The 23,716-nt window shown below is 37.5% G+C and overlaps 1 protein-coding gene and 1 non-coding gene across 2 annotated transcripts in view; one reads left to right on the top strand and one right to left on the bottom strand.

Annotated features, from left to right (window-relative positions):
- DNAH12 (dynein axonemal heavy chain 12) overlaps positions 1 to 23,716 on the top strand; it is a 222,817-nt gene that overhangs the window by 38,158 nt on the left and 160,943 nt on the right. Inside the window, exons 17-24 of the mRNA XM_047096900.1 lie at positions 11,883 to 12,068; positions 13,198 to 13,398; positions 14,207 to 14,401; positions 16,825 to 16,946; positions 17,046 to 17,328; positions 19,833 to 19,952; positions 20,481 to 20,637; positions 20,867 to 21,039. Coding sequence (XP_046952856.1) covers positions 11,883 to 12,068; positions 13,198 to 13,398; positions 14,207 to 14,401; positions 16,825 to 16,946; positions 17,046 to 17,328; positions 19,833 to 19,952; positions 20,481 to 20,637; positions 20,867 to 21,039 — 1,437 coding nt within the window. The remainder of the gene's footprint in view (positions 1 to 11,882; positions 12,069 to 13,197; positions 13,399 to 14,206; positions 14,402 to 16,824; positions 16,947 to 17,045; positions 17,329 to 19,832; positions 19,953 to 20,480; positions 20,638 to 20,866; positions 21,040 to 23,716) is intronic.
- Positions 789 to 895, bottom strand: LOC124525180 (U6 spliceosomal RNA). The gene has a single exon (XR_006965404.1). It is a non-coding gene; the product is annotated as a U6 spliceosomal RNA (small nuclear RNA).

Below are 23,716 nucleotides of genomic sequence, written 5' to 3'. Positions count from 1 at the left end.
GTCAATAAGGAATTTCATATATGTGCTTTTTGTTAATTCCTTCTAATCCTATTTTCCTTATATTCTTTCATCATGAGAGTTTTTAGGACCCTACTCCTACTATTACATGGAGTTAATATTTTTTCCCTTTTAAAATATGGACGCCTCGGTGGCTCAGTGGGTTAAGCATCCAACTCTTAATCTCGGCTCAGGTCACCATCTCACGGTTGGTGAAATCAAGCTCCTTGTGAGGCTCTATGCTGACAGTGCGAAGCCTGCTTGGGATTCTCTCATCTCCCTCTCTCTGCCCCTCTCCTGCTCATGCTCTCTCTCTTTCTCTCTCAAAATAAATAAGTAAAATTTAATAAAATAAACTCCACAGCAAAGGACTGTGATAGTTGATGATTACATTTTTACTGGTAAATGGCAAAATCACAGAATAAAGACCATGTAATGATTTGGTGGTGTTGTTCACTGTTGTATCTCCATGACTATAACTGAGCCTGACATATGCTAGTTCATTAAGACTTGTTGAGTATAGAGTTTGTTTCCTCTCCAGCCTCCTACTAAGGTACTGTCCATGCAGGCTGCCTATTCTACACTCAGCTCCTTCCAGCCTCTCACCTTTTGTGAAAGGATAAGGAATTATTATTATTATTATTATTATTTTTTTTTTTTTTTTGATATGGAATGCTTCAGGGTGCCTGGCTGGCTCTGTTGGAAGAGCACAGAACTCTTGATCTCGGGATCATGAGTTCAAGACACACGTTGGGTGTAGAGATTTACTAAATAAATAAATAAATAACTTAAAAAATATGGAACACTGCACAAATTTGCATGTCATCCGTGCACAGGGGCTGTGCTAATCTTCTCTGTATCGTTCTAGTTTTAGTATATGTGCTGCCAAAGTGAGCACGATAATGATTTTTTCTTTCTTTTTTTCTTTTTTTTTTAAAAATGTTTATTTTTAAGAGAGAGAGACAGAGTGCTAGCAGGGGGGAGGGGGGTGGGCAGAGAGAGAAGGAGACACAGAATCCAAAGCAGAGGCTCCAGGCTCTGAGCTGTGAGCACAGAGCCTGATGTGAGACTTGAACTCCCGAGCTGTGAGATCGAGGTTGGACGCCTAACTGACTGAGGCACCCAGGTGCTCAATAATAAATTTTTAATAAAGCTAAATTTATTCACTTTGAGAGTATGTCCTTTCTATTTCATAGGTGTTAAAAATTCATTTATTTAACAAATACTTATTGAGCACCTGTTATGTTATACCAAGTTCCAATGAATGCTGGGGAATATAATGGTAAGCAAAAACACATGATGGTGATAAAAAATGGAAAATCAAAAACAAGGTCCTTACTAATCAAAATGAAAAGTTGGATAATATGGGTGCCTTAGTTGGTTAAGCATCGGGCTTCAGCTCAGGTCATGACCTCCTGGTTGGTGAGTTTGAGCCCTGCATTGCACTCTCAACTGACAGTGTGGAGCCCTCTTCAGATCCTCTGTCTCCCTCTCTCTCTGCCCTTCCCCTGCTCTCCCTCTCTCAAAAGTAAATAAACATTTAAAAAAAGGAAAAGTTGGATAATCTATGATCTTCCAATTTAAAAAATTACCTAATTAAATTATTATTTGCAAAAAAATGTAAACATAACTGTCATACAAATATAAAAATAAACATGTGTCGGGCACCTTGGTGGCTCAGTCAGTTAAGCGTCTGACTTCGGCTCAGGTCTTGATCTCACAGTCTGTGAGTTCGAGGCCCGCATTGGGCTGCTGACAGGTCAGAGCCTGGGGCCTGCTTTGGATTCTGTGTTTCCCTCTCTCTCTGCCCCTCCCCCACGCATACTCTGTCTCTCTCTCTCTCTCTCAAAAACAAACACTAAAAAAATTTAGAAAAATAAACGTATCAAATATTTTATTCTATTTATTAATTAATGAGAGAACCAGTTAGGCGGTAAGTCTGGTTCAAAGAGCATTTCAGGAGCTGAGTATTTGTGGGCAATTTAGTAAAGGAATGTTAAAAAAAGATTGCTAGTATTGATATAAAGCTGGTTAATGTCATACAGAATAAACCAAGTAAACATATTTGGACTTACCTTTTTTTCAGATAGAATTATTTGCACCTCTACTGGACACAAAAATGCAAGTTATAATTTTACAATGTCTGGGACTTTGAATAATAAACAATGAGTTGAACATAATACAGTCTTTAGTTACATTTTTCTCAGGTGGCCCTGTACCTGAGATGGCATTGAGAGGACACACCACCTACCTTTTTTTTTTTTTTTTTGCTCCCCCTCGTCACACAAGTTTTAAATAATTTTTATTAACACCTGTTGTGAAACCAAAAATTGGGGGAACCCGTGCCCTATAATATGGTGCTGGAAACAAAGTTAGTGTTGGGTAATGTTGTTTGATTGCTTTCAACTTGAAAAAATATATTCTTATGTACTTATAATTTTATCATTAGCTTACAGTTTGTTACTAGCTTGTATTTTTTCAACAGATTATTGAGATATAATCCACATATCATAACATTTACTCTTTCAAGCATACAGTTCAGTGGCTTCTTAGAATATTCACAGTTTTGCAACCGTCACCACTATCTAATTTTAGAACATCTTCATTATAACAGAAAGTTAGCCTGTAGCTAATAGCAGTCACTCCCCATTTCCTCCTCCTCCAAGACAACTACTAATCCACTTTCTGTCTCTATGGATTTATCTATCCCAGACATTTCATATAAATGGAATCATATTATATGTGGCCTTTGTGACTGACTTCTCTCACTTAACATGTTTTCATTGTTCTTCTGTGTTGTAACATGTATCGTTCATTCTTTTTAAGTTTATTTATTTATTTTGAGAGTGAGGGAGATGTGGGGGTTGCAAAGAGAGAGGGAGAGAGAGGGAATGCCAAGCAGGCTCTGTGCTGTCAGTGCAGAGCCTGACCCAGGGCTCAAACTTACGAACCATGAGATCATGACCTGAGCCCAAACCAAGAGTCAGAGGCTTAACCAAGTGAGCCATCCAGGCACCCCCCATTCTTTTTATTGATGAATAATATTTTACTGTATGGATGTACCACACTTTGTTTATCCATTCATCAGTTGATGGACATTTGCATTGTTGCACTTTTTAGCTCTTAGGAATAATGTCACTATGATTATACATGTGCAAGTTTTTACGTGGACATATGTTTTACTCCTCTGGAGTATATACGTAGGAGTGAAAATTCTATGTTTAACTTTTTGAGGAACTGCCAGACTATATTCCAAAGGGGCTTCACTGTTTTACATTTCCACCAGAAATGCACAGGAGTTCCAATGTGCCCACATCCTGATCAACACTTGTTATTGTCTGTTGTTTTGAGTATAGCCATCCCAGTGGGATAAAGTGGTGTCTCATTGTGGTTTGGATTTGTATTTATCTAATGACTAATGATGTTGAACATCTTTTACTGTGCTTATTGGCCCTTTTTATATTTTCTTTAAAAATTAAAAAAAAATTATTTATTTTTGAGAGAGTCAGAGACAGAGCATGAGTGGGGCAAGGGCAGAGAGAGAAAGGGAAACACAGAATCCAAAGCAGGCTCCAGGCTGAGCCCGATGCAGGGCTTGAACCCACGAACCACGAGATCATGACCTGAGCCGAAGCCAGACACTTAACTGACTGAGCCACCGAAACACCCTAAAAAAATTTTTTTTTAATTTATTCATTTTTGAGAGTCAGAGAGAGACAGACCATGAGCGGGGGAGGGACAGAGAGAGAGGGAGACACAGAATCCAAAGCAGGCTCCAGGCTCTGAGCTGTCAGCACAGAGCCGGACGCAGGCCCTGAACCCACAAACCGTGAGATCATGATGTGAGCTGAAGTCAGACACTTAACCAACTGAGCCACCCAGGCATCCCCATATTTATATTTTCTTTGGAAATACATCTGTTTAAATCCTTTGCCCATTTTTAAATTGAGTGGTTATTTGTCTCTTATTTAATTGTCGTTTTTTGGGTTTTTTTTTTGTATATTCTAGAGATAAGTCCCTTATTAAATATATGATTTAAAAAATTTGGGGGGCGCCTGGGTGGCTTGGTCAGTTAAGCGTCCGACTTCGGCTCAGGTCATGATCTCACGGTCCGTGAGTTCGAGCCCCACGTTGGGCTCTGTGCTGAGAGCTCAGAGCCTGGAGCCTGTTTCAGATTCTGTGTCTCCCTCTCTCTTTGCTCCTCCCCTGTTCATGCTCTGTCTCTGTCTCAAAAAAAATAAATAAACGTTAAAAAAAAATTAAAAAAAAAATTTGGGAACACCTGGGTGGCTCAGTCAGTTGAATGTCTGACTCTTGATTTTGGGCTGGGTCATGGGATCAAGCCCCACATCAGGCTCTGCACTGAACATAGAGCCTGCTTGGGATTCTCTCTCTCTCCCTCTGTTCCTCTCCCCTGCTCACACACATGCTCTCTCTCTCTCTCTAAAATGGGGGGGGGAGGGGCGCCTGGGTGGCGCAGTCGGTTAAGCGTCCGACTTCAGCCAGGTCACGATCTCGCGGTCCGTGAGTTCGAGCCCCGCGTCGGGCTCTGGGCTGATGGCTCAGAGCCTGGAGCCTGTTTCCGATTCTGTGTCTCCCTCTCTCTCTGCCCCTCCCCCGTTCATGCTCTGTCTCTCTCTGTCCCAAAAATAAATAAACGTTGAAAAAAAAAAATTTAAAAAAAAAAAAAAAAAAATGGGGGGGGGAGAAAAAAATTTTCTCCCATTTATTCTGTGGATTGTCTTTTATTATTTTATTTTTTAAATATATTTTAAGTATCAGGTTTTATTAAAAAGTGCATTTTGATTAATTTATGATCTAGGTAAGCTGTTAAGATATCAGTATACTCTCTGAGGCACCTGGGTGTATAAGTCTGTTAGCGTCTGACTCTTGGTTTCAGCTCAGGTCATGATCTCACGGTTTTGTGAGTTCAAGCCCCATGTCGGGCTCTGCTCTGGCACCACAGAGCCTGCTTGGGATTCTCTCTCTCCCTCTGTCTGTGCCCCTCCCTCACTCACGCTGTCTCCCTCTCTCTCAAAATAAATAAATAAACTTAAAAAAATATTAAAAAAAAAAGATATCACTATACTCTCTGGAATAATAACTTCATAAATATTTAAAACAAAATTTTAAAAGCCTCTTTATTTCCTTCACCATTATTGTTTTACAATACACATATCACCTTGTGAATACAAAAAAAAACCCCTCTGGATGATAATTCTGCTACATGTAAAATACAGTATATATATACTTCTTTATTCTTAAAAACTATTTTGTTCTCCACACTGGCAAGTATAGAATAGAATACTCCCAAACATACTTATGTTAGGAGTAAAACTTAGAGTTATATGCAGTTTCTGCACAAATATATTTTAAAGAAATAGATCTCTGTTTGTTATTCACCAACAAAATTGTCATGAGAGTGTGGATAATTAATTTATAGCTTTCAAGTTTTAGTTAAGTGATCATTTTCAAAACTCTTTTTAAAAACAAAATATTGATGGCTGTTTTCATTGTGATCTGTGGATTGTCTTTTAGTTTTTTTTGATGATGTGTTTTGAAGCACAGAAGTTTTAAATTCTGATGATGTCTCATTTATATATATTTTTTTCTTTTGTTGCTTGTGCTTTTGGAAGACATGAAATCTCTTAAAGATTTTCATTTAGTATGTCTTTAGAAAAATCTTTCTTCCATATTTTCTTTGGATAAGGACAACCCAGGGATGGCCCCTTTGTGTCTATGATATTGCTGTTCACAGCTTTTGTTGACAGACCTAGCACAAACTTGGGAAGAGTGTTGCTATATGCTGCATCTAGGACAGCAGCTCTTAGCTTTGCCTATCTTAGTTATGCTGTGCATTTTTTACTTGTGTACCATATTCTATTTGTCCCTAATATCTTGGAATTTTTCTGAGAAGTGGAGCAACAATGCAGTATCAACTTATTAAAATACATTTTAGGGGCGCCTGGGTGGCGCAGTCGGTTAAGCGTCCGACTTCAGCCAGGTCACGATCTCACGGTCCGTGAGTTCGAGCCCCGCGTCGGGCTCTGGGCTGATGGCTCAGAGCCTGGAGCCTGTTTCCGATTCTGTGTCTCCCTCTCTCTCTGCCCCTCCCCCGTTCATGCTCTGTCTCTCTCTGTCCCAAAAATAAATAAACGTTGAAAAAAAAATTAAAAAAAAATACATTTTAAACCTTAGGCACACCTGGGGGGCTCAGTCAGTTGAGCATCGGACTTCAGCTCAGGTCATGATCTCACAGTTCCTGAGTTCAAGCGCCGCATCAGGCTCACTGCTGTCAGCTGAGTCTCCTTCTGATCCTCTGTCCTCCTCTCTCTCTGCCCATCCCCCCTTTCTCTCTCTTTCTCTCTCATATGATTAAACTTAAAAAATTTTTTTAAACATTAAAAAAAGGAAGCTGGCATTGCATTGAATCTTTAGATTGACTTGGGAAGATTGCTGTCTTAACAATATTAATTCTTTCAATATATGAGCAAGGAGTATTTTTACTTTTATTTGGCCTTCTTTAATTTTATTTAACAATTATTTGTAATTTTTAGTCTACAAACGTTGCATTTCTTTTATCAAATTTACTCTCGAGTATTTTGTATTTCTTGATGCTATTGTACATGAGATTTTTTCCCTTACTTTCAATTTTGGGTTGTTTATTGCTAGTTTATACAAACACAAGTAATTTTTGTATGTTGATGTTGTATCCTGCAATCTTGCTGAACTCATCTATTAGTTTTAACAGTTCTTAAATAAATTCTTTTTTGGGGCACGTGGCTAGCTCAGTTGGTGGAACATATGACTCTTGAGGTCAGGGTTGTAAGTTTGAGCACCATATTGGGTGTAGAGATTACTGAAATATAGAATAAAAAAAAAGAAATGAATTCCATAGAATTTTCTATATACAAGATCATGTAATCTGTAAATAGAGGTATTTTTATGTTTTTCTTTCCAATCTAATTGTCTTTTATTTATTTTTCTCACATAATTAGTGGCTTAGATATTGACATTAGAGTCTTACAGTTTAAAATTGTTGTTGTCCAGTTCACACAAATTGGCTTCTGCCTCTCAGAGAGAACACAATGTGGAAAGAGAAATAGGCTGTGAACAACTGGTTGTAGTACGAGGTAGAATAAGGCAATTCATAGGTAGAGGATGGTAGCATCCTCTGAAAGAATAGGGCACGGAGCAATTAATTTTGTCATTTGGAAAACAGGTAAGGCTTTACTAAGGAGGTGACCAGAAGTGCAAGTATAATTTTGTTGGGCTTTGAATTGGATTGGGAAGAGGAAAAGATAAGTATTCTTTCTTTATCTTTGTTAGCAAATTTTTATTATCCAATACTTGGAGAATATATGTTACATATATGTAAGCTATGAAGAAAATGAACACCCATGAACCCTCCCCTCTTCTTTAAAATTAAAAGATCATCAATACTCTTGCTTCCTTCTATGTGATCCTTCCCTATTTTAAGCCCCTTAATCTCCCTTGAAGATAAATGTGTCATAAATTCTGTTTGTATTTCTCTTTTTTGTTGTTAATTCACATTTGTATGTAACAATTTATAAAAACATATCATCTGTATGTAGTCTTCTGTGACTTGATTTTCTTCACTTAACATTATGTTTCTAAAACTCATCCATGTCTTGGGAATGACTGTAGTCGTTCATTTTCACTGCTATATATTATTGCTTACTTATCTAATTTATTGATTTTCCTACTTAGAGTCATATGAACAAAAAATCCCCGCCCTCAAAGTATTTACATTTCATATTTCTTCTTCTGTGAAATGTCTATTAATGCCCTTTGACTCTTTTGTTATTTTTGTTTCAGTATTTGTTTCCATTGTTTTTGTTGTTAATTTATATATTCTGAATAATAATCCTTTGTCACTTACATAATAATGAATCTATCAGTGTGTGGTATACATCTCTATTTAGATTTTCTTTCACATCTTTTTTTTTTTTTAAATAAGTTTATTTATTTTGAGAGACAGTGCAAGTGGGGAAGGGCAGAGAGAGAAGGAGAGAGGGAATCCCAAGCAGGCTCCATGCTGTCAGGATAGAACCCAATGAGGGGCTTGAACTCATCAAACCATGAGGTTATGACCTGAGCCGAAACCAAGAGTCTGACGCTTAACCCACTGAGCCACCCAGGTGCCCAGGTTTTCTTTAACATAGTTTCTCCGAAATAACTTTGCACAGCTTTCATTTAATTTATCCCTAGGTATGGAGGCCTAGGTGGCTTATTTGGAAGAGCATGTGACTCTCGACCTCACGGTTGTGGGTTCAAGCCCCACACTGGGTGTAGAGATTACTAAAAAAGAAATAAGCTTAAATTTTTTTCAAAATAATTTATCCTTACGTACTTTATTTTGTTGTTGCCATCATAAATTCATCTTTTTGTTAATTATGCTTTTTATCTGTGGCTTGTATTCAGTGGTTCTTTTAACTTTCTTTATATTAATTTAATAACCAGTCATTGTACACAGACAACAATTTGCGAACAATGTTAGGGTTTTTTTTTTCTCATTATACCCTCCAGGTCCATCCATGTTACAAATGGTATGATCTCATTCATGTTTATGTCTGAGTAATATTCCATTGTATATATACACCACATCCTCTTTCTCCATTCATCTATTGATGGACACTTGGGTGCTTCTATATCTTTGCTGTTGTAAATAATGCTGCAGTAAACATAGAGGTGCACATATCTTTTTGAATTTGTGTTTTTGTTTTCTTTGGGTAGTTTTGTTTTTTAAATTTCTATTCCCCATATCTTTTTTTTTAGAGTATCTAAGTTTCTTCACATTTTATTATTTTATAATGCTAATAAGTGCCTTGTATTCTATATATAAAAACTAATTCTAGCCAACCTTGGATTTTAGCTTTTGATGAGTCATATATTGAGCCAAACACAAAGGAAAGATATCAGGAATAGATTTTGTAATTTTATATTCTTGAAAAAGAACCCTTTTTATATCATGACTTACTTTAAGGATTCCAGTTAAGATCATTCTTAAAATTTTCCTTATCAAATTAATGTTTTTAGTTAAATCTCAGTATCATTTGAATATTGATCAAAATGAATTCCACTCATTCTTTTTTTTTTGAAGTCACAAAATGATTTTATTTTATTTTATTTTTTTTTATTTTTTATATGAAGTTTATTGACAAATTGGTTTCCATACAACACCCAGTGCTCATCCCAAAAGGTGCCCTCCTCAATACCCATCACCCACCCTCCCCTCCCTCCCACCCCCCATCAACCCTCAGTTTGTTCTCAGTTTTTAACAGTCTCTTATGCTTTGGCTCTCTCCCACTCTAACCTCTTTTTTTTTTTCCTTCCCCTCCCCCTTGGGTTCCTGTTAAGTTTCTCAGGATCCACATAAGAGTGAAACTATATGGTATCTGTCTTTCTCTGTATGGCTTATTTCACTTAGCATCACACTCTCCAGTTCCATCCACGTTGCTACAAAAGGCCATATTTCATTTTTTCTCATTGCCACGTAGTATTCCATTGTGTATATAAACCACAATTTCTTTATCCATTCATCAGTTGATGGACATTTAGGCTCTTTCCATAATTTGGCTATTGTTGAGAGTGCTGCTATGAACATTGGGGTGCAAGTGCCCCTATGCATCAGTACTCCTGTATCCCTTGGGTAGATTCCTAGCAGTGCTATTGCTGGGTCATAGGGTAGGTCTATTTTTAATTTTCTGAGGAACCTCCACACTGCTTTCCAGAGCGGCTGCACCAATTTGCATTCCCACCAACAGTGCAAGAGGGTTCCCGTTTCTCCACATCCTCTCCAGCATCTATAGTCTCCTGATTTGTTCATTTTGGCCACTCTGACTGGCGTGAGGTGATACCTGAGTGTGGTTTTGATTTGTATTTCCCTGATAAGGAGCGACGCTGAACATCTTTTCATGTGCCTGTTGGCCATCTGGATGTCTTCTTTAGAGAAGTGTCTATTCATGTTTTCTGCCCATTTCTTCACTGGGTTATTTGTTTTTCGGGTGTGGAGTTTGGTGAGCTCTTTATAGATTTTAGATACTAGCCCTTTGTCCGATATGTCATTTGCAAATATCTTTTCCCATTCCGTTGGTTGCCTTTTAGTTTTGTTGGTTGTTTCCTTTGCTGTGCAGAAGCTTTTTATCTTCATAAGGTCCCAGTAATTCACTTTTGCTTTTAATTCCCTTGCCTTTGGGGATGTGTCGAGTAAGAGATTGCTACGGCTGAGGTCAGAGAGGTCTTTTCCTGCTTACATGCAGAAGGTTGAAACTAGACCACTTTCTCACACCATTTACAAAAATAAACTCAAAATGGATAAAGGACCTAAATGTGAGACAGGAAACCATCAGAACCTTAGAGGAGAAAATGATTTTATTAATAACACTTGTGACTTACTTGGTTTTTTTATTAACTGAATAATTAATTTAAAAAATTTTACATCCAAGTTAGTTAGCATACAGTGCAACAATGATTTCAGGAGTAGATTCTAGTGATTCATGCCCTATGTATGACACCCAGTGCTCATCCCACCCATTTAGCCCATCCCCTCATCAACAACCCCTCCAGCAACCCTCAGTTTGTTCTCTGTATTTAAGAGTCTCTTATGTTTTGTCCCCCTCCTTGTTTTTATATTATTTTTGCTTCCCTTCCCTAATGTTCATCTGTTTTGTACCTTAAATTCCTCATATAAGTGAAGTCATATATTTGTCTTTCTCTAATTTCACTTAGCATAGTACTCTCTAGTTTCATCCATGTAGTTGTAAATGGCAAGATTTCATTCTTTCTGATGGCTGAGTAATACTCCACTGTATATATATCCCACATCTTCTTTATCCATTCATCTGTTGATGGACATTTGGGCTGTTTCCATACTTTGGCTACTGTCGATAGTGCTGCTGTAAACATTGGGGTGCATCTACCCCTTTGAAACAGCACACCTGTATCCCTTGGATAAACAACTAGTAGTGCAATTGCTGGGTCGTAGGGTAGTTCTATTTTTAATTTTTTGAGGAAACTCCATGCTGTTTTCCAGAGTGGCTGCACTAGTTTGCATTCCCACCAGCAGTGCAAAAGAGATCCTCTTTCTCTGCATCCTTGCCAACATCTGTTGTTGCCTGAGTTGTTAATTTTAGCCGTTCTGACTGGTGTCATCCCCATATCTTTTATGTATGTATGTATGTATGTATGTATGTATGTATGTATGTATGTTACTTCGCTGGCTGGGACACTCAATACAATGTTGATTAGAAGTAGTAACAATAACTATGCTTATCTTCTTCCTGATTTTAAAGAACATGTCCTAATGTCAACATCAAGAATGATGAACTAAGTGTTTTCACTTGATGTTTCATTTTCACCTCCAAACAGAAGTTACATTTTGGCATTTTGGTACAGGCCATTCCCGCATTTATGTTATGTGTGTAGGTGTGCGTATTTATAATTTATGTTATATATTTATATATTTATAAATATATATATTACTATAAATATTTATATATTTATGTTGAGATATATATATATATATATATATATAACAGCTTTGTGTTTCTATAATAATACCACACTTTTAATTAGCATAATTTTATCACATACTTTAATATTCTATGGAACATTTACTCCTCTTCTTTTTTGCTCTTATAATTTTCCAGGCTATTTCTAAATGTTTATTTGTGCAGATGAACTTTAGAATCATTTTGTTAGTTTCTCTTCTCCTCCAAATCTAATTGGGATTTTGATTGGACTAATCAAATATGTTAAATAATCTCAAGAAACGTTTATACTATTGAGGTTTCATCTATAAAATCTATGTGTGTGGGTCAGTCAAAAGAGTGACTCATTATTGTTTATACTTTCACTGTTAGGACTATATCCCTACTGTCTCCATCTTGTGCAATCCAGGAATGAGAGCTCGTCACTGGAAGCAGATATCAGAAATTGTAGGCTATGACTTGACTCCAGACTCTGGAACTACACTGAGAAAAATTTTAAAATTAAACCTTACACCATACTTGGAAAAATTTGAAGTGATAAGTGCAGGTGCAAGCAAGGTAAATATGAAGATCAACTGAAACACTTTATTTGATGAGTTTGTTAATAAAATAATCACAGTTTTTGTTGGGGTCGAGTGTATGGTACTGGATAGCAATGGGAGGAGATGGGGGAACCTGACAGAAGACCGCTCTTCCCCCTCCCCCCACCCCACAAAGTGTGTGCTTCTATATTACTTCTTTGTCCTGAATCCAGGCTAGAAATGGTTCCTTTGACCTCTTCATGTGTGTGTTGGCATTTGATGTGTCTGCATTCTAGCAGAATAAGTACAGTCTTCCAGGGTTCTTAAAACATACAAAGGCATTTCAGACTATAGACTGCAGAAAGGCCACTTCAGAGAACGCCCAGCAGCTATTTTATTCTCGTGTCTATTTTAATACTGGCAGTGGTAGTTTTCATAGCAAGTGAATTTTTTAAAACTACACTATTATTCTTTTTTTAATTTTATTTTTATTTTTTTAAATTTACATCCAAATTAGTTAGCATATAGTGATATAGTTAGCATATATAGTGATATAGTTAGCATACAATGATTTCAGGAGTAGATTCCTTAGTGCCCCTTACCCATTTAGCCCATCCCCCCCCATAACTCCTCCAGTAACCCTCAGTTTGTGCTCCATATTTATAAGTCTCTTATGTTTTGTCCCCCTCCCTGTTTTTATATTATTTTTGTTTCCCTTCCCTTATGTTTATCTGCAACACTACTATATTATTCTTAGGAATTTTTTAATTGTTTAAGAAATCTTTTTAAACCTAAAGACAGTTACAGTGTCGCCACAGATTATGTTAAGAGAATTACTGTGTAAGGGTGCCTGGGTGGCTCATCGGTTAAGCGTCAGACTTTGGCTCAGGTCATGATCTCACAGTTCGTGGGTTTGAGCCCCACATTGGGCTCTGTGCTGACAGCTCAGAGCCTGGAGCCTGCTTTGAATTCTGTGTCTCCTTCTGTTTCTGCCCTTCCCCCACTCACACTCTGTCTCTCGCTCTCAAAAAATAAATAAAACATTAAAAAAATTAAAAAAAAAGAATTACTGTGTAATGCACTCATTACTGGATTCACCAGGGAAAAGTTGGTATAGTAAATAAGACCTTTCTTCACTAACTCATTCTTTCTTTTCTCCCTTTTAGGAATTTTCACTAGAGAAAGCCATGCATACAATGATAGGAACCTGGGATGATATTGTTTTTCATATAACTCCATATCGTGATACTGGAGTCTCTATTCTTTCTTCAGTAGATGAGATTCAGACTCTCCTTGATGATCAAATTATAAAAACTCAGACAATGAGAGGCTCACCTTTCATCAAACCATTTGAAAAAGAGATCAAGGTATGTCAAATATGATAGTTTCCAGTTATTTATAAAAGCTATAAGCTTGGGGTGCCCAGGTGGCTCAATCAGTTAAGCGTCCGGCTGGATCTCTCAGCTCCAGTCTTGATCTCAGGGTTGTGAGTTCAAGTGCTGTGTTGGGCTCTATGCTGGGTATGGAGGCTACTTAAAAAAAAAAAAAAAAAAACACCCAAAACTGTAATCTTATTACATATATATTACTGTGGAAATAAGTCAGTTTGTGGATAGCTTTGGGTGAAATATAGGAATGGATATTTAAAAATTAATGTGGAACCATATAGAACAGATCTGAAACATTATCACCCACAAGATATGAGTAGCACCCTCACTTCAACAGTTGTGACAATTGTAAATGTCTCTAGACATTGTCAAATGTCCCTTGAGGTGGAGGGTGAAATAGTCACTAGGTTGATAACCTAGTGGTAACCACTGGTATACAGCAGGGTATTACTGGATGCTTTTCAGACTTGGGATGATTCCCTAGAGATTAAGAGTTTAGTGTAAGTAACTGCAGTCATTTCCGATGGTGAGTTCCAATGATTTAGGAAAACTTTGGACTTCCTAGAGTTTTTCTAAGTCCATGTGATACCCATAAGTGACGTTGAGCTGTTTTGCATTGATTTGAAAATAACAGTGAATTTTATTTATTTATTTATTTATTTATTTATTTATTCATTTATTTATTTATTATTTTTAAATAACAGTGAATTTTAAGTAAATATTCCTTGTTGTAATTTATGGGTTTTCTTTAATGACTGGAATTTAGTACAGTGTGCTTTTCATTAAGGCCTGGGAAGACCGTTTGATTCGAATACAAGAAACGATTGATGAATGGTTAAAAGTACAAGCTCAGTGGCTGTACTTGGAGCCCATTTTTTGTTCTGAGGATATCATGCAACAGATGCCAGAAGAAGGGCGTCAGTTTCAGACAGTAGACAGACATTGGAGAGATATCATGAAGTTTTGTAAAAAAGATCCCAAGGTGAAGTGTTTGTTTTCTCTCTTACAAATAAAGAGGACCTTTCATTTTGGCTCTTAAAGAAAGCATTTGTTTTTGTTGTTTTTTTTTCTGATTACAAAAACAAAACCTGCTCTTTGAATACAAACTGGAAAGTTCAGAAAAATATAAGAAAGCACAAAGCATTAAAATAATTTTACTTTTCAATTCTTATAATAAACTACTTGTAACTCTAACAGTGGAGCTGACTCACAAATGTACATTTAACTCACTTGACTATGGCACATACTGACTGCTGTTCTTCTCTTGTAAAATGAAATAAGATAGAGAGAGAAAGGAGTAGCAGGGAGAGAGAGAGATAGAGAATGAGTATAGGTGATTCACCTGATATTCCACTTAATGACTCTATATTCTTGGGAGTGATAGGAATAAAGAATCTGCAATTTTGGGATGCCTGGGTGGCTTGGTTGGCTGAACATCTGTCCGACTTTTTTTTTTTTTAATGTTTATTCAGTTTTGAGAGAGAAAGAGAGACAGAAAGAAAGGTGTTGTGAGCAGGGAAGGGGCAGGGGCAGGGGGACAGAGGATCTGATGCAGGCTCTGAGCTGTGAGCAGTGAGCCTGATGTGGGGCTCAAACTCAACCATGAGGTCATGACTTGAGCCAAAGTTGGAAGCTTAACTGACTGAGCCATGCAGGTGTCCCAAATGTCCAATTCTTGCTGTCAGCTCAGGTCGAGATCCCAGGATCGTGGGATCAAGCCCCGTGTTGGTTTCTATGCTGCAGGGAGCCTGCTTAAGATTCTCTATTTCTCTGCTTCCGCCCCTCTCCCCTGCTCACGCACTCTCTAAAATACTTTTTTTTTAATTAAAAAAATTTTTCAGTTCTCTCAGTTGACCTCACTTGCTATGTGTCTCTCCTAGTAACTATAGCACCTTGTTGAGTGTGATTCTCATGTTGAAAGACAGACTATGTATTTTTCATGCACATAGTATGCATAGTCCATAGATAAGCATCCACTTTTTAAATCTGGCATTCAACTTAAGAAATAACAATTTGTTTCAATGCTGGGTGAAAATTAGCCATGCTGGACTTCTTGAGAGTCAATAGTACACTGAAATTTATGAGTTTTGAGGATTTTGTCTTACACATTGACTTTAGAACCTTTGTGAAACATGATTTGTTATAGACCAGAAGTCAGTATATTTTTTTCTGCAGTGGACCAGATGATAAATATTTTAGACTTTGTGAGACAGGCAGTCTTTTTTGCAAGTACTCAACTCTGCCATTGTAGTAGGGAGAAAGCAGCCTGAGACCATATGTAACTGAATGGATGTGTCTGTGCTACAGTCAACTGTTTCTGGACAGTGACATTTTCACACGCCATGAAATATGATTTTTCTCTTAATTCTTTCAAAAATTTTTAAATTTTAAAACATTTTTTAATGTTTATTTATTTTTGAGAGAAAGAGACAGAGCATGAGTGGGAGAGGGGCAGAGAGATAGGGAGACACAGAACTGGAAGCAGGCTCCGGGCTCTGAGCTTTCAGCACAGAGCCCGATGCGGGGCTCGAACTCACAAGCGGTGAGATCATGACCTGAGCCAAAGTCAGGTGCTTTAACTACCTGAGCCACCCAGGTGCCCCTCTTTCAACCTTAAAAAAAGTTTTTTTTTAATGTTCATTTATTTTTGAGAGAGAGAGAGATAGAGAGAGAGAGACAGAGTGTGAGCAGGTGAGGGGCAGAGACAGAGAGAGACACTGAATCCGAAGCAGGCTCCAGTCTCTGAGCTGTCAGCACAGAGCCCAATGCAGGTCTCAAGCTCAAACTGTGAGGTCATGACCTGAGCTGAAGTCGGACACTTAACCAACTGAGCCACCCAGGTGTCCCAATTCTTTCAATCTTTTAAAAGTATAAAAATAATTCTTAGTTCACAGGTCGTACAAAAACTGGCAGCATAGTGTATTCATATATCAAAACATCAAGTTGTATACCTTAACTATATAAAATTTTTATTTGTCAATTATATCTTATAAAGCTGAAAAAAAAAAAAAGAAAGAAAGAAAGACACTGGCAGCAGGTTGGATTTAGCCCATGGGATACAATTTGCCGACTCATACTGTAGATTGTTAAGTTTATAGTTGATGGTTATAAATGTAAAAATTAAACCACACACCATCCTAACAGACTTTTCCCACATCATTCAGAACAATATAGGAGAAATGAAAATGTGCATGAGAGTCATAACTTCTCATTTGTAACTTGCATCCTTGGATAAGAATATTTATGATTTATTGAATTATAATAGTTTTACATTACAAAAAAATTACAATTTTCATAAGCCTTTTGACATTTCTACATTTTTGACATATACTATAGATTAATGCATAGGTCTTATAATTATATCTGGTATGTAAGTGCTGACCTGAACAAATGTGTATCTTTTAGGTCCTTGCTGCTACTTCTTTAACAGGTTTATTGGAAAAATTGCAGAACTGCAATGAACTTTTGGAGAAAATTATGAAAGGGCTCAATGCGTATCTTGAAAAAAAACGGCTTTTCTTCCCTCGGTATGATGGATAATTAATTGTGCTATAATTAAAATTATTTTCTGATATGTGATGAATTAATTATAACTAAAGCATTTGTATTTGCATGTTTTTCTCTAGTTTTTTCTTCTTATCTAATGATGAAATGTTAGAGATTTTGTCAGAGACCAAAGATCCACTGAGAGTTCAGCCTCATTTAAAAAAATGCTTTGAGGGCATTGCTAAACTGGAATTCCTTCCCAATTTGGACATTAAGGCCATGTATAGCTCTGAAGGGGAGCGAGTGGAACTGATTGCACTTATTTCCACGTCTGCAGCGCGAGGTGCTGTGGAAAAGTGGCTCATTCAAGTGGAAGATTTAATGCTCCGGAGTATTCACGATGTGATCGCTGCAGCCAGGCTGGTATGTTTCCTGAGATATAAAGTACACCATATATTCTGTGAATGCTTTCTTTTTAGGAGGTTTTGAATGTGTGCTGGTAAATTAACACAGTTCTTACTGTGTAAAATCATTATTTTTTACTCTTTGTTTCTAACATTATTAAGATAATGATATTAGTTAAGAATTGATAACAGTATATAATTAAGTGCTACAAAAGACAATAGGTGTCATGAGAAAGAATAGGCAAGGTATATATAATTTAGAATATGGAGAGGGGGACGTTTCTAGTGATAGGTTCTTGGAGGAAGTGAAATTGAAAGTGAGACCCAAAGTAGGAATTCACCAGATAAAGAGAAAGTAGGAGAACATCTAGGTAGTCTGTATACAGCCCCTGGGATCAAAAAGAACCTCAGATGGGGGTATTAAATGAACGGTCTACTGCTGTTTACACCTAAACAATTACTTAGAAACTGGAAGTGAGATGAACAAACATTAAAAGAGGGTATATAATATTTGAAAAAAATGTAACACCTGAGCACTACATGTAATTTACTTATGCTAATCCAATTAACCTAATCTACTATTAATATTGAATAATAAAATTCAGTATATTTCTGTCTTCAGGACCACAAAGGAACAGTTATGTAGTTAAAAAAAGAAGTTACATAAAATTTTTTTTAAATGTTTTTATTTATTTTTGAAGGAGAGAGAGAGAGCATGAGCAGGGGAGGAGCAGAGAGAGAGGGAGACAGAATCCGAAGCAGGCTCCAGGCTCTGAGCTGTCAGCACAGGACCTGATGCAGTGCTCAAACCCACGAACCATGAGATCATGACCTGAGCTGAAGTTGGACGCTTAACTGACTGAGCCACCCAGGCACCCCCCAAAAAAGTTATTTTAAAAGGCATTGCAGCTTTATAATCCAGTGACTCACTTTATATGAGTGAGGTATCCATTTTCCTTCATCCTATAATGCTCATATCTTACTACAATGGCTATTGTATTCAGCTTCAGGGTTCCTGAAGATAAATCTTGACTTTTTCTCCCCCTTTTCCATTTGTGATCCCAAACAGATTAAAACACATAGGAAAACAACATTATCATTATCAACATTATCCATGAAAGTATTTTCTTTATTAGTACAGAAATATTTTCTCTATGTATCTGGCAATAGCTCATACATTCTTTGAAACTTGTCATTTGTTTTTATTTCTAAACATTCCTAATAAAACACATTTAAGTAATAATATGTTTCTATCCTTATGTTTAACATCATTTTATCTAAGATGGTGTTATTGTATTAAAAATATAGTTTCTGGGGCGTCTGGGTGGCTCAATCAGTTAGACGTCCTACTTCAGCTCGGGTCATGATCTCACAGCTCGTGGATTCGAGCCCTGTTTTGGGCCCTGTGCTGACAGTTCAGAGCCTGGAGCCTGCTTTGGATTCTGTGTCTCCCTGTATCTCTCTGCCCCACCCCTGCTTGCACTCTGTCTCTCTCTCTCAAAATAATAAACATTTAAAAACATTTTTTAAATATAGTTTCCATTAGCATCAACTTCAAATTTTGTTCTGCAGTTATATTTTTTCCATTTATAATTTGAATCTACTATTATCACATGAAGCAGGTTATTGTTTTTAAAGGTTAAACACGGGGCGCCTGGGTGGCACAGTCGGTTAAGCGTCCGACTTCAGCCAGGTCACGATCTCGCGGTCCGTGAGTTCGAGCCCCGCGTCGGGCTCTGGGCTGATGGCTCAGAGCCTGGAGCCTGTTTCCGATTCTGTGTCTCCCTCTCTCTCTGCCCCTCCCCCGTTCATGCTCTGTCTCTCTCTGTCCCCAAAATAAATAAACGTTGAAAAAAAAAAAATAAATAAAGGTTAAACTCTGCCCCACTCCAAATCCATTTTAATGTATTTTGAACATAAAAATATTAAGAGAAATGAGAGCATGCTTTGAACTCAAAAGCACAGATAGTTAAATTATTATAATTCAACAAATATATAATTGTTCAAAATATAACTCTAGTCATGTAAGTTTTTAGAAAAGCTATGGATAAATCATACAGGGGTTCTAATTACTAATCCAGTTTCCCACTAGATTGTATAGTCTCCTTTTCAATTATACCTGGCATCAATATATATAATCTATTAGACTTATTTTTTTATGGATTAATAAAACCCTTATACTTCATTATAATAGGAGTAGTATGTATTCTATGTAGAAAACTTGACAACTTCTCATAGCAAAGCAACATAAAAATCATAAAGAAATCAATTTCCAGAAGAATCAACAATAAATTCTTCCAGAGACAACTGATTGTTAACATATTAGTGTTCATCTTCCCATTCTTTTATGAATAAACAAATGATTAAAAAACATAATTAATAACAATTTTTCTTTTAGTCATCTAGAAGTTTTCATGACTATGTGATATTTTAACCTATGAAATGTACCAAATATTTCAGACATTTAGCTTTTCCCCCCCCTTCCATAATCTTTAAAGTTAGGAATGCATTTTCATTATTCAGGCTTATCCAGAATCTGCAAGAAGAGACTGGGTTCTAGAGTGGCCTGGACAAGTTGTCCTTTGTGTTTCTCAAATGTTCTGGACTTCTGAGACACAAGAAGTTATAAGTGGTGGGACAGAGGTAAAGCTTTTTTTTTTTTTTTTTAACATAACATTCTTTTCTACTGCTATGTTTCTTAGTTGGCTTATCTATTCTTTGTAACGGCAGTCTTCCCACCAGTTTGTACAGGTAGCATTAAAATTATACAATTCTTTGGGGTGCCTGAGTGGCTCAGTCAGTTAAGCACCCAACTCTTGATTTCAGCTCAGGTCATGACCTCGTGGTTCCTGAGTTCAAGCCCCACGTCAGGCTCTGCACTGACAGTGAGAAGCCTGTTTGGGATTCTCTCTCTGGCGCTCCCATGCTTGTGCGCGCGCTCTCTCTCTCTCTCTCTCTCTCAAAATAAATAAATAAACATTAAGAAATTAAATTTACAATTCTTTGAAAATGTGTTAGTGTTTTATGAAGCTTAGGCAAACTCACTCTGTTCTGTAATTAATTTCTGTATTGAAATATATTATGATGTCAAAATTGTTTTGTAAAAGGGTGTATAAAATACAGGTTTTAGCTACTATATACCATTAGTTTAATTGATTTTTTATTTTGTAGGCATTAAAGAAGTACTATCAGGAACTCCAGAATCAACTGAATGATATTGTAGCGCTGGTAAGGGGAAAACTGTCGAAGCAGACCAGGACTACTCTGGGGGCTTTGGTTACAATTGATGTCCATGCTAGAGATGTGGTCATGGACATGATTGATATGGGTATGTGACTCTTTTCTTTAATATTAAAGGTAAATATTAATAGCTTCTAGAAACAAAGATTTATACTGTACATCTTTTCCTCTCCCCACAAGGTTTGTTTTATGTCATCTTTTCTATAAACTGGAAAACAAATTATTTTAATATTTGCTATTATAAAAAATGATAGAATATCTATTTTTCAAATTATTTTTACATTTCAGGATTGTCTCTTTTACTTTCTTCTTTCTAGGTGTCTCACATGACACAGATTTTCAGTGGCTTGCTCAGCTTCGATATTATTGGGAATATGACAATGCTCGAGTTCGTATCATTAATTGCAATGTAAAATATGCTTATGAATATCTTGGTAATTCACCTCGACTTGTCATTACTCCTCTAACTGACAGGTGTTACAGAACATTGGTATGCATTTAAATTATTTTAATTCATACATTAAAGATTACTTTTCGGTGTGGTGTCATGTTTCCTTGTCCAAATTTAACATGGCTGTCCTCATTTTATTCTTTTATCTGTAATAGTTGAATAGAGCTATCCCTTCCTAATCCCAATTCCCTTTATGTGAAACTATAGCAATGAATATTTACTTCTGGGTGCTTTTGTAGAATACAAGAGTGTTTGGATTCTAATGTTTGAAAATCATGAGTCATTCAGGATAATTAGAAAAAGAAGGTATTAGAGGTTTAAAGAGAAAACTGGAGCTTCAGGGAATGGATTTGGTTTTTGTGAGACTCCTGGGAGACATGACAGGAAGATGAATAAAGTCCATCTGGGCCTTAGAACTCCTAGTTAGTTCTTTTTTTTTTTTAATTTTTATTTATTTTTGAGAGAGAGAGAGAGAGAGAGTGAGCAGGGGAGGGGCACAGAGAGAGGGAGACACAGAATGTGAAACAGGCTCCAGGCTCTGAGCTGTCAGCACAGAGCCTGACGTGGGGCTTGAACCCATGAACTGTGAGATCATGACCTGAGCTGAAGTCAGAAGCTTAACCGACTGAGCCACCCAGGCACCCCCCGTCCCCCTCCCCCTGCTTTTTTTAATATTTATTTAGTTTTGAGAGTGAGACACAGCATGAGTGGGGAAGGAGCGGAGAGGGCGGGGTGGGGGTGGGGGGGACACACAGAATCCTAGGCAGGCTCCAGGCTCTGAGCTGTCAGCACCGAGCCGGACACGGGGCTCAAGTTCACCAACCGCAAGATCATGACGTGAGCCAAAGTTGGACGCTTACCCGACTGAGCTACCCAGGCACCCCTAAAGAGTTAGGTGTGTTGAATAGGAGGGAGAGAGCTGAAATGTAGGGGGTGGTGATAAGGTCTGTGCTTGTTGAGAAGCTTTGGAAGATGAAGTTAGGACTATAAAAAATCCCAAACACCTTGGAATAAGGTTGCTGTGTAAAATACAGGATTCTCAGGTAAATTTGAATTTCAAATAATTTCTTAGTATAAGTGTGTTCCAAATATCATACAGGACATACTTCCACTAAAAAATTATTCATTGTTTATCTGAAATTCAAATTTAACTGGGAATTCTGTATTTTTATTTGCTAAGTCTGGCAACCCTACCTGGAAATTGAGGAGAAGCATCAAGAAACACCAATCCACCTGTGCTGAGTAAGTGAAAGTATCTTTGAGTTCTCTAGAAGCAGAGATGAAATGGGGGGATTCTTGGGTAAATGATTTACTAGGGAATGCTTTCAGTAAAAGCCTGTAGGGAAGTGAGGAAAACAGGGAAAAGTAAAGATGTAGTTTTAACAGATGTACAGATTTAGCCTGATCTCAGGGGGAGCTTTGGAGCATGGATGGCATTATGGGGGTACCCCTCTTTAAGGCAAGGGGCCTGGCTTTTATATCTCCTTATGGCCCTTGGCTATCAGTCACCCCTGGAGTTAGGGGTATGAAAATTGAGAAAGGCAAACCTCACTAAAATGGAGTTGGGAGGCCATGAAGGAGAAGCTCTCAAGCCCTACTACCATTCATCATCAATTGCAAAACCAACAGGAGGAGATGTACTTTACATTCCTGACAGGAAGAAACATGTACTTGATTACCCCAGCAGGAATAAGGATTTTGTTCTTGTCTGGCAAGATCCCAGCCTTTGAGAAACTGTCACAACTCAGCCAATGAAAAGCCACTACACTTGGAACTCCCAGTTTCCTCCAATGGACTTCTTGTTTATAGTGGCCCCTCCCAAAGCCCCCCCTTTCCTCTATAAAAGAGCATTCCTCTCCTCTGTTTCCTAGAGTTGCCTATGGTTTTGCAGCAGTTTGTGTGTCGAGAATTGCAATTGTCTGCTGTTTCCATGTAAACCCATTTTTTTTTTTTTTTTTTTGCTGGTAAACTGACAGGTTTACTTTGAAAGGTAAAGCTCTCAGGTGAGGAAGCTTTCAGGTATTTGCTGATAAGGTAGCTCCTATTAGTCAAGGGCAATTTTCAGGAGAAAAGGACAGTTGTGAGCTATTTGTAGCTGATTCAGCAATTGGAAGATAGAGACAATGGCTGGTAAAGGCTGCCAATGCGGCTATGATACAATATTTCACCAAACCACCTATTTTCTTGGAAAGCTGCTTGAGGGCAGAGACCATGTCTGTCTTGGTTTCTACTCTAGTAGTGAACAGGTACATGGTCAATCCCTAAATATTTGTTGTGTAAATGAATCTCAATCTTCTGTGTCCTATGTGGGACCTTGGTGAAATCAGAAGCTGTGAATATTTGTGGAAGCTCACAGCTTCCAGTTGTAAGATCAGAATCCCATTAAACTTCTTTTTTTTTTTTTTTTTTTTTTTTTTAAATTTTTTTTTTCAACGTTTATTTATTTTTGGGACAGAGAGAGACAGAGCATGAACGGGGGAGGGGCAGAGAGAGAGGGAGACACAGAATCGGAAACAGGCTCCAGGCTCTGAGCCATCAGCCCAGAGCCCGACGCGGGGCTCGAACTCATGGACCGCGAGATCGTGACCTGGCTGAAGTCGGACGCTTAACCGACTGCGCCACCCAGGCGCCCCCCCATTAAACTTCTATATAACATTAGACATTGAAAAATTTGTAAGCATTTTCTTGAAATAATGAAGGAAAAACCTGAGGTTTC

The sequence above is a fragment of the Lynx rufus genome, unplaced genomic scaffold, assembly GCF_022079265.1.
Source record: "Lynx rufus isolate CCGP_SWC_20201006 ecotype Redwood Valley unplaced genomic scaffold, mLynRuf1.p SCAF_4, whole genome shotgun sequence".
Classification (NCBI taxonomy): domain Eukaryota; kingdom Metazoa; phylum Chordata; class Mammalia; order Carnivora; family Felidae; genus Lynx; species Lynx rufus.
This window is presented reverse-complemented; position numbering and strand designations above follow the sequence as displayed.